Source organism: Podarcis pityusensis, assembly GCF_964106645.2.
Source record: "Podarcis pityusensis genome assembly, chromosome: 8".
Lineage (NCBI taxonomy): Eukaryota > Metazoa > Chordata > Lepidosauria > Squamata > Lacertidae > Podarcis > Podarcis pityusensis.
Genome location: NC_138033.1, coordinates 31,253,174 through 31,268,753, shown reverse-complemented (window position 1 = coordinate 31,268,753; position 15,580 = coordinate 31,253,174). Strand labels below are relative to the sequence as shown.

Sequence of the window (15,580 nt, the reverse complement as noted above, 5' to 3'; positions counted from 1 at the left end):
ACAACCCGCTGATGGAATTTGTAGCGTAAAACAAAGGAAGGGACCAGGTTGGCAAAGACTGGACCAAGGGCTAATCAGACAAGTGCTATGAGACAAAAGTGGTTTGGCTGATGGGGAAAACGCAAGAGTCTGTGTCCAGTCAAAGTCTTGAGAGGGAATGGGCAGGAGGTGTCAGACATTTAAACAAAGCTCTGTTTGGTGCTATTATGCAGGCTTCAGATTTATTTAATTGGTTGGTTCATATTTGAAAATATAAAAAACAGTGATAATCAAGTAATTACTGGTAATTGTGATGCTAATGTTATTGTTTGCCATCCTGGGACTTCTGAGTGAAGGATGGATTATAAATACCTAAAATAAATTCATTCCATATCACAGGCATTTTTAACCCACTGTTCATCAGTTGATCGATCCCAGGGCAGGTTGCCATACTTTTTAATACAACAAAAATAATCCAGCAAATAAAAGCAGGGAAAAGAATAAGAATTAAATTCTTTTGCAGTATAAAAGAAACAACTGCAGCAAATGTCCGGGCAAACAGATATAGTTTAACATGGCACCAAAATGCCAAGGCTGCTACTTCTGGGGGGGAGAGCATACCATCATCAGGATGCCTGCCACCACCGAGAAGGAGGACATTTGAAAAAGTGCTTCAGCACATGTGCAAAGTGCAGGTTACCTTTTCCCTGAATAGTGAGCGGTGAGAGTCAGCTTCCCACACACATTTGCAAAACACTTCAAGGGCGTAGGCTTTAGGTTTAGAAAGACTTGAATCGCCAACTCTTTCCTATGGCAGTGACTGTTCTCTCCCACTCCTCACCTCCCCCATTCCCCAACATCTGCTCCCTTTGTCTCCTCTCTGTGCCTACCTCCTCCGCTCTCCTCTTCAGCAGCCCCCTTCACCCTTCCCATTGTTTCCACCCTCCTACTTTCTCTCTGAACTCTTCCCACTTCCAGACGCCTTTAAGTAGATAATGCCGTAGATAATGTGGATCTATTCTCTGCAGCGTTTCTTACCCCCCACGCGTGCCCGTTGCTAGAGTGGTTGAAATTTATAAGAGTTATTAGCGAGCCTTCAAAGCATTAATATGCTTAGCGATGGGGAGGAGGAATAGAGAGCCCGTGCCAGAAGCAAATGGGCAACCATCTTGGGGGCGTGCTTGGGAATCCTCCTCTGCCATGCTGGCGACGCCGCTGAAGGCAGGGGAGAGAGAGAGGAGCTTTGCTTGCATCCCTTGGTCACAGGCCTCTTTCATGCTCCCCTACCCAGGCGGGGTCATTGGTATTCCGGAAGCATGCCCTATTGGCAAGGAGATGGAGAGCCACCCTTGAGGAATGCAGAGAAGCGGCAACGGATTCTCTCCCCTTTCCCTCCCTCACCCGAGACCTCAAGCCATGTGCCACAGGAAGCAAAACAGAAGAAGGTGGCAGGGAGAGATTGGGTTATTCAGAGATGCAGAGCTTCTTGCTTGTCAGAGAAGGGGCTGTACTTCGGAGAAGGGAGCAGGCTTTAGCCACATGCCTGCCAAAGGGGCCCTCAAGCTGTCCCATGTCTCCCCCATCTCAACAGGGACCAAAGACCAGGCACAAACTGGTTTTGTAAGAATTCTTCTCTGGTGCTACTCCCCCCAACCCATCCCTGGGAACTGGAAGAACATAGGAACAGCATTGCTGTCAGGCCAAAGACCCATCTAGTCCAGCAACTTGCTCTCAAAGGGGCCAACCAGATTCTTATAGGAAGGCCGTAAGAGTTGTACTTTGTGGAACAGGAATTCCCAGGCCCATCACTAAGCTACAATTGCCACATTTGTGTGTATGTGCATAATGCTTTCTGCATGAAACTTTGGTCCCAAGTTATTAACAAATGTGGTGAGAACAATCTTGGAGCCAGATCTTTAATCTAGCCAGTTTTACCCCTGCTGGTCAGTTGGCAAACCACTCTTTGCTTTCTAAGAGGGAGGAGGGTGTTAATTTGGTATCGCAGTTTCCTATTACACCTCTGGTCATTTCCAGGTGACCTTTCTGCTGAGCAGTCATACTGATTTGTTTCCAGGGGCTTAGACAACAGCAGTTATTTATTGAGCATTCATTTTTATTTGCTTGTGGGGTGGTTAGATGAAGTTGTGCTTGTTGGTGCAAGAAAAATAAATAAATATAGATGTAAAGTAGAATTCCTGGGTGCCAAGATCTAAGTTTGGAGCTAGTATTCTTTGGTGAGAGAACCCCAACAGAGATTAAAAATCACAAAATATGCAGCAAAATTAAGCATGGAAATGTAGGCAGTTAGATTTTTAAATATGCCTTTGTGGGTTCCAAATCTTTACTTTTCCCCAGCCTAGAAAAAGATCACACATTTGGTAAGCTAAAAATGATTTGCTTACAAACTCTCTTAAGGTCAGATTCATGTGCTTTTCCATACAGCATTTATAAAAAAACAAACTTGCACAGGCAGTAAAACTTGGTTTAGTTACAGTGATGAAACTAAATTATTGGTACAGGAAATCAAGAGTAGCTTGTGAGAACCATGAGGTCAGAGCTTCAGCAACCAGCTCAGACTTCCTTACATGCTGAGCTTCCCCTGGGAAGCAGGTCCTTAGTGGAGGAACTGCATATTGAAAGGAAAACATTTTAGGGTGCTTCCAGATTGTTGCTATTTTCAGGAGTGGTTCAATCACAAAGCGGCAAATTCAGATTTAGGCAATTAGAGTTGAGCTGGAGCCCTTGTGCCACAAACTCACTTTCTTCAAAGATTAGACTTTTTGCAATAAAGAAAATGCACTTGAAAGAGTGGGTAACATTTGCCTGGCACTATGGGACAACCAGCCTCATATAAAAAATGGTTAAGTCCATAGAGTACGCTGTCCTGCCAGACTTAGCTCACCTTGGGTGAGGGGTGGGGACTCTCTCACTCTCACTCTCTCCATTTTCTGCTTCTACTCTTGCAGGCCATGGAATCTGGCAGCTCCCCCTCTGTCCCACTTATGATTGGTTGTGCTGTTTCTTGTATGGCTTTGTTGACCCTCCTGGTGATCTACGCTGCCTTTTGGAGGTAGGTTGGCTCAGCTATTCATGGCTAGAAGTAGACTCGAGAACTGCTCTTTGAGCTAGCTCTGGTTAACCAAAATCCTGGTAGAGATGTGACACAGAGTTCTCTGAATGGAGTGATGGGGGTGGGTGGGAGGTGGGAATGGCATTCTGAATTTGAGCTGAAATAAAATCTTGCACACATTAGAAATTTGGGGCATTGATAAGTAGCAGGTCTATGGCTTGGCTTTTGAAAAACAGGGGTTCTGCTAATTGGGAACTGCTGGACTAGGGCACCATTTAAAAGCCTGCAACAAAACAGGTGTGGCCATAGAATCAGGAGGGGGGGGGACCCTCGGTAAAATCAGCATCCTAAAGGGATGGCATAGAGAAGGAATCCTGCTGAATCCAGGAAGACCCATCCATTACTTCACAAAGTCGTTTTGAATTACGTTCTATAGTGAATACTACATTTACCCCTTTTATTGTGATTGCATACGTGATGTCATGCGCATGATGTCAGCCCCCCCCAATGTTGGGTGCAATTTGGCCCCTGTGCTCCAAGTATCTCTCAAAGCTGCTCATCCCCATCACTTTCTTTCTTGCAGGTTTATCAAGTCGGAACGCTCCATCATTCTCCTGAACTTCTGTGTCTCCATTCTGGCCTCCAACGTGTTGATCCTGGTGGGGCAGTCCCAGATGCTCAGTAAGGTGAAAAAAGTTACTCCTTTGCAAGACATCTGCAGGTCATGCCACTTTGTTTCAGCCTTTGAGAGCGTGGCTCCATGCTGATTCTGACATAGATTTCTATCTGTCCACCTTCCACTTTTTAAAACGCATCTTCTCTATAAAGCTAAAGGGAAACTTTCAAAATTTGGGCCAGATATTCAAAATATGAATAAAAAGGCCACCTTTTCGAAATGCATGATAACTTGATTTTACAGTTTGATTAAGATGGAGATTTGAATGGAACACTAGGGAAATGGTGTATTTTAAAGTTAAGCAATCGTGAACCTCTCTTTGATTTCAGTGGGGAGGTTTAAGCCAATGGGCTCTCCCACCGCTTTCTTGGCCCCATCTGCAGACTGCAAAAGTGACAGGAGGAGCAGCTCAGTGGCCTTTGAGGGTGTCTACCAAGCAATGCTGTATCATGATGTAACATGGCCCTGATAAGGGTTATATGGGAAAATAGTAGTCACTGCTGGCATTTGCTGCCGCCACTGTGAAATAGCAGAAGTGGCGACAACAGGTGTGCAAATGTGGCACTGGTTTCAGTGCTCCCACAAACTACCAACATTAGGCTGAACTATCCCATTGGAGAACTTTCAGACCAGCTTTAATTTAAAGATGAGCTTAAGTATCCCCACTGAGATCAGTGGGATTTAAAAGTTTAAAGTTGGGCAAGATTGGGTGCTAAATAATATTAATAGTATCATGTAAGCACCTAAAAAGTAGTTTATCAACCTAGTCGGGGTGCATGAAATAATATAATGTTAAATATTAACCCAGCAGATGGAGTATTTTATACCTTGTTTTTAAATATTTAAACACAGTTGAGCTCATAAAGAATATCTATTTAATTTTGACTTCTAAATTCATATTGAGGGGATCCTCTCTACAGCTTTTCACATAATGTGTGCCTCCCCCCCCCCCCTTGTCTCTCAAGCTTATGCTTCTGATTGTGTGTCTTCCTTTTGTTTGCCTTTGGAACCTGATATTTGAAGGTGTATAGAGACTATCTGTTCCCAGAGGCAAGCTGAATGCAGCTGGGAACAGAACTCTGGCCTAGAGAAGCTCCCTCCCCACCCAGAACTCTTTATATGTTCCACCTCAAAAGAGTTCGAGGAGCTTTCCCAGTCACTTCTCCCCCCCCCCCATCGCCCCCAACTCTCTCTAGCTACATCATTGTCACTGAGAGGGAAGGAAGGAGGCAGCAGCTGTTTTGGAGATGAGTCATACTGAGTGAGAGAGCCTGCCCTAGTGCTTGTCTGCATGAAGGAAATTGCAATATTTGGTTATCTGCAGCCTGCACATCCAAGAAGAAAAGGGGGGTCATGCTACATAGCCGAGTAAAAAAACACTGTGTGCTGGAAAATGTTTCTTATTTAAGAGAGACAGACGCAGTGCTTGGGCACAGAATTCAATGCCTGAGAATTTCTGTTTCTAGTTGGTTTGTGCAAAAGTTGGTTTGAAAGAATATGGGCATCAGTTGCAGGTGGGGGAGCAGTTTTACAGGGGAGGAGAGGAGTCCAGGATAAGATGCCCTCAGCAAGCTCCCTTAAAATGTAAGGGGTGGGGACTGTACCATTCCCACTGCCCACCCTTCCCATAGTGCCAACTAAAGTCATCTCACCCTTGTGGTCCCTGATCCACTCCACCACTGTAATCTCAGAGGAGCTGCTCCAGCCTTCCTGGTCCCTTTGGACCCAAAGCTCTGGTGGGCAGAGCAGCCACCACTAGTGATGGGGGAGAAATTTCACTTTGAATTTTACCGAGAAACTGCCTAATTTTACACTTCTCCAAATGTTGCAATGCACTTCACATAATGCACACCAATGCATATTTTAGGGGAAAATATGTGTGGATCCATATGACAGTGAAAATAACACAGAGAAGTTGATTAATTTAGAGGAGCTTGCTTGCAAAAATGTTTGTACTAGTCAGAACTTTAAGTGGTGTACACACTCATTTCTTGTGTCCAACTGTTATCCCTGGTGACGGGTTTTGCAGGTTTCAGGGCACTCCAAAACCTGTAGCAACTCTTTAACCAGTGGGGTAGGGAGGGAAAGAATGTGCCCATCTAAAACAACAATTGTTCTTTCATGCCATATTTGACTCTCTGGGGGGAAACAACTCTGTCAGGCTCTGGTTCCATTTGCTGTGATACAATCTGGGGAGCAGCATATCTTCATCCATTCTCCCCTCCACACCTATCCTTTCTCCAGTGCAAACCCTCCAGAACTGACATGTGAATTTCAGCCCAGGGAGATCAAAGGTGGCTGCAGCCTCCCTCTCAGCCCCCAGGCAGCCCATCCATTGCTGTGCAAGGGACCTCGTGCATAATAGATCACCACCCTGCAGCGTTTCCTCTTGATGTACTAGAGACATCGAGGAGCTCAGAAAGCATGTTGCAGGCATGAGTAGTACAAGGAGGGGCACGTGTATGCCAGAGGAGCTGCTAGCATGTCTCGGCCTTGCTGGATGAAACCCTTGTTAATGAAATGGCCGGGGGAGTTGCTGCTTCTGGACTGTGGCTGGAGACAGGCAATTAGGAGTTGCTTAGTTTTCAAAAGAGAGAATTGTATTGCGATTGAGCAACTATTGCCAGCATGAGTTGCAAAACAAACAAACAAAACTATTGCAAAGTAAGTTGAAATGTATCAATTTTCAGCACTGCAGACTATCAGATTGTAAAGTTTCCCAATTGTTTAGATTTTTAAAAAATCATTGGTAATCAACAATGCTCTTTTGGGAATGAAAAATATCTTGTAAATTTCTCACTGTTTAGCATGTGTAAATAATAATAATAATAATAATAATAATAATAATAATAATAATTTATACCCCGCCCATCTGGTGGGGTTTCCCCAGCCTCCCTACCCTATGAGTCAGTGGTAGGGAACCTCTGGCACACTGGCCTAGTTAGGTTTCCATTCCAAAGATACTAGATGTGATTATAATGGGGCACAGGAGGATAGTCTTTCTTTCTTTCTTTCTTTCTTTCTTTCTTTCTTTCTTTCTTTCTTTCTTGTGTTTAGACTTTGTTTACAATTTGAAGTTTCTGAGAGAGAAATTAAAGTATATTTAAAATACCATAAGATCAACAAGAGCTACTAGAGGGGAACAAATGTGTGTGCAAATATCCCCCCCTCCCCGCCTTCAGGTGTCCCATCTGCCACTCTGCTTCTAAATCTTTGGGCCATGCTAGGTTCAAAAACTCCATTCTGAAGGAAATCAGCCCTGAGTGCTCACTGGAGGGACAGGTCATGAAGTTGAGGCTCCAATACTTTGGCCACCTCATGAGAAGAGAAGACTCCCTGGAAAAGACCCTGATGTTGGGAAAGATGGAGGGCACAAGGAGAAGGGACGACAGAGGACGAGGTGGTTGGACAGTGTTCTCGAAGCTACCAGCATGAGTTTGACCAAACTGCAGGAGGCAGTGGAAGACAGAAGTGCCTGGCGTACTCTGGTCCATGGGGTCACAAAGAGTCAGACACGACTAAATGACTAAACAACAACAACAACAGGTTCTAAACAGGGGAGCTGCAAAGCCCCTGAAAGGCCTTAATGCACAGCTGGTGGGCTGTGTTCAGCTTCATGGGCCACAGGCAGGCTCTTGCTGTCTACCTTACCCACATCAGCTGTCCTAATTCCTGTCTCGCTCTTTAATCGCCATAGGGGTGATGGAGAAGTTTGATTCAGCTCACATTTAAAGGTGAATGTATCTAATTCCAAAACAAAATGCAAGCCAAAGTACAGCCATCCTTCAAGATTCACGCTTCTGCAATGCAGTTCTCCAACCAAGTAATGCATACAGAAATTCACAAACATGGGGTGAAGTGGCATATTTGTCCATCCCTAAATCTCCATGAGAAGCTGAAAAATCTAAGGCTAATCACATATTATACAAATATGCAGGTTTCCTAAATTAACCAGCAGAGAAGCAAATACATACAAAATGTACCTAATGGGTTGTATGTGCTTGTTTGTTTATCATAAAATGTATACACTACTTGATTGGTTTTTTTAAAAAAAAAACACACACCCTCAAAGCAGTTTACAAAAAGATAAAATAATAAAATCGTGGAAAAACTCATGATTTAGAAGTTACAATACGAAACGGTAAAAATACCTAAACTTTCTAAGCTTGACTAAAGAAGAATGTTTTTAGCAGGCCCTGAAAAGAGTACAGTGACGGCACCTGCTTGATATTAGTATATATGAATATACTTGTGACATTATGCTGCAGGAATATATTACAGTCTGGAACTTGACTCTTATTGTATGTGTTTATATGCATAGTCAGGCTCTTAAGAAAACAAGGCATGGGAGACATGCACAAAAGCAGGCACTTGATGCAAGGGGTGGTTTTGAACTGCCAAATTCCATGTTTAAATCCATTTAAAATGGATTTCTTCTCTGTCCCTAGTCCCACATTGTGCAGGCCTGGCTTAGGCTAAATGCAGAGCCCGTTAGCTGATGTTGCTGTTGGACCATCCCTTTGCCGTTTGTTGCAGCGTTGGGAATCTCCTGTGTTTCATGGCCCAAATTGTGCTTGTGCATTGCTGGTGTTTTGTGTCCCTTCTCCATGCTTAGCTCCTTCTCCAGCCTGTGGACCAGAGCCAGGCATGCCCTATTAGCACTTGTCTCTTTGTTACAATGCCAGTAAACCTAATGCAGCCATTGACTGATTAAAGTCGGTGGGAGCGTGAAGGTGGAGGCTGGTGGGGACAACAGCCACTTCTGCCAGTTTTTATCCAGCATCTGGGAAGGGACAGTTGTGTCACTTGCCTTAGGCTTTGAAATCCAGCCCCACAATGATACACTGCAGGGCTTGCAGTGTCTTTCAAGTACAGGGCCCATTTTATTTTGAATAAATTCCCATATGCGAACGAACCCAGGAGTGGGGGCAGAGGCAGAGCTACCTGCTTCGGCACCTGGAACGACGCACATGTTGTGCACCTGGGGGCAGGGCCGTGGGGATGGGGCGAGTGTCCCGGGGGTGAGACACTCAGTGGGGTGGAGCGAGCCACCCATGGTGGGCTGCTTCCTGGGCAGGGGGAGGGAGAGAGCTGCTTTGCTTTGCCAGCAGCCTTCCTCCCTTCCCTCTTCCTTTTGACAGCTCGGGGGAGGCTCCCCCACCCCAGGAAGCAGCCGGGGAGTGGGAGGCAACGGCACACTGCCCACCAGTGATTCCCAAGCCTCCCCTGAGCTGTCAAAACGAAGGGGAAAGGGGGGAAGGCTGCCGGCAAGGCAGAGCAGCTCTGCCCCTTCTCCCAACAGCTCGGGGTAGGCTTTGGAGTTGCGGGCGGACAGCACGCCGAATGGCACCCCCCTCAGTACTGACACCTGGGGTGGACCATCCCCACCGCCCACCCCCCCCTTCCTCTGCCCCTGGGTGGGGGAGAACTTTGATTTAGTTCACATTTAAAGGAAACCTACCTAATTCATGCTTTCTGAAACATAGCCATACTTTAAAACTAGAAGTACAGTTCCCTGGCCATGTAAGGTGACCTGAAATTCATATTCTAGGGTAAAATGCACATAAAAGTGCATATACAGTGGACGCTCGAGTTGCGAACGTGATCCGTGTGGGATACACGTTTGCAACCTGCAGAGTTCACAACCTGTGTCTACACACGCGTGGGTTGAGATTTGGTGCTTCTGCGCATTCTCAAAGCGTAATTTAGCGCTTCTGTGCATGCGTGACTGCCAAAACCCGGAAGTAACCCGTTCTGGTACTTCTGGGTATCAGCGGTCCACAACCCAAAAAAAATGTAACCTGAAGCATTTGTAACCCGAGGTATGACTGTATTAGTGAAAACAGCATTAAAATGCATCATGATAGGGGAAATCACTGTGTAACAATGTGTGTATTAGGCAAAAATGCATACAAATATGCATTGCTTTCTTTCTAAAAAAAAAATGTTTGGGGTACCCTCATTTTGATTCAAGAAAACCACCATTTTATAGTTCAAATCGGGAAAAATAAATATAGTAAATGGACAAAAGTGCAAAGATTCACAAAATGTTTAGGAGTATGCGTACCCCTGCATCCCCCCAGAAAAAAAGCACTGCAGACATGTATCTGTTAGGAGAAATTAGCCCTAAAATGCTGGTGAATTTTCATGAGGGCTTTTTTTCAAAAAGGAATTTGCAAAGTGATGTGGAAAACTGAGCATAAAACCAGAAAAATGAGGAACTGAGAGAAACTGAAATCAACAGATTTTCCCATCCCTACTGGGACCCTGTGATCAGTGTTGTGTTTCAGGAGCTGTATGCACATGTGTGTGCATTCATGCACCAGATGCCTTCACAATTTAGAATATGCTCATTGCAGCAAGGACAGAGGCTTAAAGGCCTCCTTCTTCACAGTACGACTTTTTCAGGAGTGTCAAAAAGCACATCCCACCTTCAGTTTGTTTCTATACTGTTCTCCTTCATGCAATTTCCCCCGTCCTGCTCCTTCCCTTTGCAGTCATCGGCCTCATTTCCCCACACTCTTGTTTTAATCCAGTTGATTGTCAAGGTGACCCATGTGATTTGGGTCGATGACATCACAGCAATGTATCAGTGATGACAATGTCATGGAAAAGCAGAGTCACACAATATGCTACTGGCTAAGAGTGAGGCAGGAAATCCCTTTGCTTGGTCGTGGGTTTCTGGACCAGACTTCCCAGTTTGCTGTATCAACTTGGATTTTTAGTAGAACTTCGTGCTCTTGTCAACCAGAGCCAGGTGCAAAAGACATACAGTTAGAAAGAAAGAGCAGGGTGTCTCTGAGGCACATCTGAGCCCGCGAATTTGTTTTCAGTGCCAGAACTGAATTGAGCTCACAGTCCTTTCACTCACAAAAAGTCCACTCCTGAGGTTAGCTTTCTTTATTTCAGCAGCCTAATTTAGGTCATTTTCTTGTTGTTAAACAGTTGCACGTCACAAACCCTTTCTGATCTATTGCAAGTTACACAGAAATCTGCCAGTATGGGAGGAAATTCCCCTCGAGGGTTCAAGTACAGAGGCTCATACTAAATTCCTGAACAGCCAGTGTGCAATAATGCATCACAGCATCCCAGTCTGCCTTCCACTCACCCCTGCTTTTGATTCCTGAAATATGCAAATGCTAAAAAGCATTATTAGTTAGATTTGGAAAGTGACTCTCCAAGGAAAGGGGTTCAATGGCAAGGGGTGTGCATGCATGCCATTTGTTTTAGAATACAACCCAATTCATTTACCGTATTTTTTGCTTTATAAGACTCACTTTTTCCCTCCTAAAAAGTAAGGGGAAATGTGTGTGCATCTTATGGAGCGAATGCAGGCTGTGCAGCTATCCCAGAAGCCAGAACAGCAAGAGGGATCGCTGCTTTCGCTGTGCAGCGATCCCTCTTGCTGTTCTGGGATTCAGAATTTTTTTTTCTTGTTTTCCTCCTCCAAAAACTAGGTGCGTCTTGTGGTCTGGTGCGTCTTATAGAGCAAAAAATACGGTATGTAGGACGGGCCCTGGCCACTTGGCCCTGGCTCCTGCATTCTGATGACTCTCATTCACTCCCTTCTTTTTCTTCTCTTCCCCAATCTCCAGGGCGTGTGCACCATGACTGCTGCATTCCTCCACTTCTTCTTCCTGTCTTCCTTTTGCTGGGTGCTGACAGAGGCCTGGCAATCCTACTTGGCTGTGATTGGCAGGATCCGGACACGCCTAGTTCGTAAACGCTTCCTCTGCCTTGGATGGGGTAAGAGGGCATCTTCTCTTCTGGAACCAAAGTGTTGTCTCCTCCTGGTGGGGCGAGGGGAGGATCAGGGAGGCATCACACAGGGAAAGGGGGAACCGCCTTATAGGTCTGGTTCTTGCAGGAACATTGCAGGAACATTCATTGCTTGTGGGCATATCTAACATTTTCAGTCCACTAGCACAGGAGTTTAAAGGTAGCTCAACAAAGAAATCCAACACAAGAGTTGTGCTTGCAGAAGCAGGTTGTGCAACAACTATTTCTTCTGGTGCAACCTGTTGCATAACGATCTTGGGTAAAGTGCTTGTGTTTTATCTTGTGCAGCAACATTCTGCCAGTGCAACAAATATACTGCTTGGTGACTTTCACACTACATTGGACCTTGAGCACATTAAGAATTGTAAGCTTGTCGTTTCGTATAATAAAACTGGACGATAAAAGGGCCACCTATTTGTGGGAATTAACTTTTTTTCCCTGAGAGGCATGCTTTTTAATCAGTTTAGATTCCAAACTGAATATTTGCCTGTTAGATTTTCGGATTGGCCAGAAAAGGAATGTTTTTGTGTATGTAGAACAGGTGAAATTGAATATGGTGCACTATATCTTACATTGTTCTTTATATAATTCATTGGAGGTTAAGTTTAATCTCCCCATTCAGTCCTGCTTACAAGCCCAACCAGCTGATTTTAAAATAAGATGGCATCTAGGAGAATCCATCGGCTATAGGCTCACTTTATTTTCACTAGTTGTAGAGGCCTTTCTGAATTGGATCAGTGCTAAATGTTAAGGGAAGTGTTTTTAATAAATGAATGTTTTAAATCTTGTTTATTGTATTGTCAGGGTTCATCCCTGTCTTATTGGTTTGATGATTATCTTTCTTTACACGTGTGTTTTATTGTCGTGGCCACTGGCAATAAACAATAATAAAGCTTCAAGGTGAACCTGTGCATCAGATACAAACCTTACTGACTGCAGCAATAGCATCCAAGAAGTGGCTTGAAGGTGCAAGTGACTTAACTAGCAGAATCCTAGAGTTGGAGGAGGCCTTCTAGGCTACTTAGACCAGCCTTTGCTAGCCTGGTGCTCTCCAGGTATTTTGGACTACAGCTGCCATCAGCCCTGTGCTAGATGAGGCGAATGGGAGTTGTAGTCAAAGCATCTGAAGGGCTTTTGATTGGGGAAGGCTGATCAACTCCTGCTCTGTGCAAGGAATCCAGAACTAGAACAGTCCCAGCACCCACAAGGGAGAGCCCTTCACCACTCTGGGCAATTGGCTCCATTGTCAAATTGCTCTTACTGTTAACGAAGTTTATTTTCCTAATGTTCAACCAAAATCTACCCTCCTGTCACTTCAGCCCATTGGATCTAGTCCTGCCTTGTAGGGCAGCAGGCAGCAAGTCTTTCTCACCTTTTGTGTGAAACCCCTCTCAGTTGTATAAAGGATGCTGCCAAGTGCTCTTTCAGTCTTCTCTTCTGCAGGCAGACCTTCCTCCAGCCTTTCCTCACTGCCAGCTTCTAACACCACAAATGGGATTCTTTCATTTTTTATATATATAAATTTTTATTGGTTTTACAAAATTTTTCAAACAATACAAACATATAAAAAGACATACAAACACGTATAGTTTCATGACCTTTTTTTTCATAAACCTTCTTTCTCGGACTCCCCCATACCTCCCCTTTCTGCATCCCAATGTCCAAAATTTTCCAGCAACTTCTAAATAGTTCTGTCAAACATATGTCTTCTTAATCTTTCCTTCAGTCTAATCTTATATCGCTGTAACCCTTTCTTTCTCAAAACCTCGACATTCTAACATTCATCAAGTTTATAATAGTCCTTAAGATAGATTTTAAATTTCTTCCATTCTTCTTCCGCCGTCTCCTTCCCCTGATCGCGGATTCTGCCAGTCATCTCAGCCAGTGTCATATAGTCCATCACTTTCATCTGCCATTCTTCCAGAGTGGGTAGGTCTTGTGTCTTCCAATACTTTGCGATGAGTATTCTTGCTGCTGTCGTAGCATACATAAAAAAGATTCTATCTTTCTTTGACACCAATTGGCCGACAATGCCCAAGAGAAAGGCTTCTGGTTTCTTCGGGAATGTACGTTTAAGTACCTTTTTCGCAAATGGGATTCTTTCAGCACCTGCTGTCATCACCAGCACAATGCTTTGGTGATGAAGGCAATCAGTAAGGTGCAGAGCAGTCAAGGGATGTGCATGCTTATTGCAAGCCAGTCTTTGATCTCGGCAAAACACAGTTTGCACCCAATTGCTTTGGAAGGAGGAGTTTCACAAACTAGGAAGTGTGAGGAGAATGAAAGCTTCACCCAACGTGCAACAAAATCAGAACTTGGCATGGCATCAAGAGGGTTTCCAGACCAGTTTATTGAGCATCCTTACTTTTTGCAGGGAGATGCAAGTGTTATTACCCAACACTTTCCAGTGCATTTCCCTGTCATTTTCCTTATCGCTATCTCATATCTTTTTGGGGAAGCAGTTTTGTAGCACAAGAGCTCCCAGTCAGCTTTAATAGTGCGACCTAAATTCGCTGGTAGGTGACTAACTCCTGCCTGCAAACAGCAATAGTCAGGAAGCATCCCAGATGTCCAGAATTGGGAATGTTCAGAAAATAACTCCTGCAGGTTGGAAAACTTAGGCCAGCTTATGAGGTGAGCCATTGCAAGGTGAGCCAAACCCCTCTCTGCAGATTGGCTTGGCTCATTTTGTAACCCGCAGTTCAGTCTGTAGTTAGTTCACCTCTATGCCAACTTTGCTTGCTATTCATTTCACTCCCCCCCCCCTTTCCCAAACTTAACCTTGTGGGTAGGGAGGGAGAGAAAGGTAAGACTGGGCCACACAATCAAATAATTCTTGGTAGAAAGTCAAACGTTCCTCCATTTGCTCTTTGAGACAAAAGGTGGGGTAAAGGTAATGGTAAAGGTACCTCTGCCCGTACGGGCCAGTCTTGACAGACTTTAGGGCTGTGCGCTCATCTCACTCTAGAGGCCGGGAGCCAGCGCTGTCCACAGACACTTCCGGGTCATGTGGCCAGCGTGACGAAGCTGCTCTGATGAACCGGCACCAGAGCAGCACATGGAAACGCCGTTTACCTTCCCGCTATAAAGCGGTACCTATTTATCTACTTGCACTTAAGGGTGCTTTCGAACTGCTAGGTGGGCAGGAGCTGGGACCGAACGACGGGAGCTCACCCCGCCGCGGGGATTCGAACCGCCGACCAAGCGATCGGCAAGTCCTAGGCGCTGAGGTTTTACCCACAGCGCCACCCGCGTCCCTATAAAGGTGGGCTAGTTGTAGATAAAGAGAAATTCCACCTGTAACTAATCAGTACAATTCAAAATCTGTGTGTGGCAACTTTACCCTCTAACCACTTTGTTGCAGAGGTTTGTGTGAATCAAGTGCCAGGAACGGGGCAAAAACTTGTGGGCAGGGGAACTCAAAATGCAAAAGCAGCAAAAACAAAAACACTGTTTGTGGTGGGGGGAGGGGGGGAGGGAAACCTGATTCATGCAAACCCACACACATTTTTGGGTCAGTCCTCAGAATAAGTCATTAATGCCCTCCCCTGCCAGTTCCCCATTGCTTTGGAAGAAAAGAAAAATAACCCTTACTATTGCAAAATGGGGAAGTAACTGAAGTTGGAAGCACGCCGAGGTCACTATCAAGCAGGGTGAGCATGCTCAGAAACATAATTTCCTTGTGGGATCAAGGGACCTGCAGTTTACTCAGAACAGCCCAATTGGTCCCAGCAGAAAATGGTGGGTCTGAGCATGGTCAGAACTGTCACTTCAAGGTCAGGAGCTTAGCAGGCCTGCATGCTTCACTGGTAGTAAGCAGAACTCTCTCCTGCTGCCCGTTACCCCTCCCCCTCCATTCCAAGGATGCATTAAAAATATATCGTGCTGGGTTTTGTGAGCATTCTTTGCAAGTGCTCTCAACCCCCCTGGGGATTTTGGGACTATGCCAAAGGACTGCTCATAGAAACCAAGATGGTTTGTGAGATGGTCAGATGTAGGAATGGATGTGGATTTTATTCAGGCTGCATTTTAAAGTGAATCAACCTAGTTCAACAGTCCAAGTTCAGAACTGCCAA

At 45.0% G+C, this 15,580-nt stretch overlaps 1 protein-coding gene across 5 annotated transcripts in view; it reads left to right on the top strand.

Moving 5' to 3' along the window:
• The window catches only part of ADGRB2 (adhesion G protein-coupled receptor B2), a 238,809-nt gene that overhangs the window by 200,848 nt on the left and 22,381 nt on the right, over positions 1 to 15,580 (top strand). For all 5 annotated transcript variants that reach the window (XM_081019589.1, XM_081019591.1, XM_081019592.1 and 2 more), the window contains exons 17-19: positions 2,946 to 3,049; positions 3,633 to 3,735; positions 11,321 to 11,471. In XM_081019589.1, the coding sequence (XP_080875715.1) occupies positions 2,946 to 3,049; positions 3,633 to 3,735; positions 11,321 to 11,471 (358 nt within the window). The remainder of the gene's footprint in view (positions 1 to 2,945; positions 3,050 to 3,632; positions 3,736 to 11,320; positions 11,472 to 15,580) is intronic.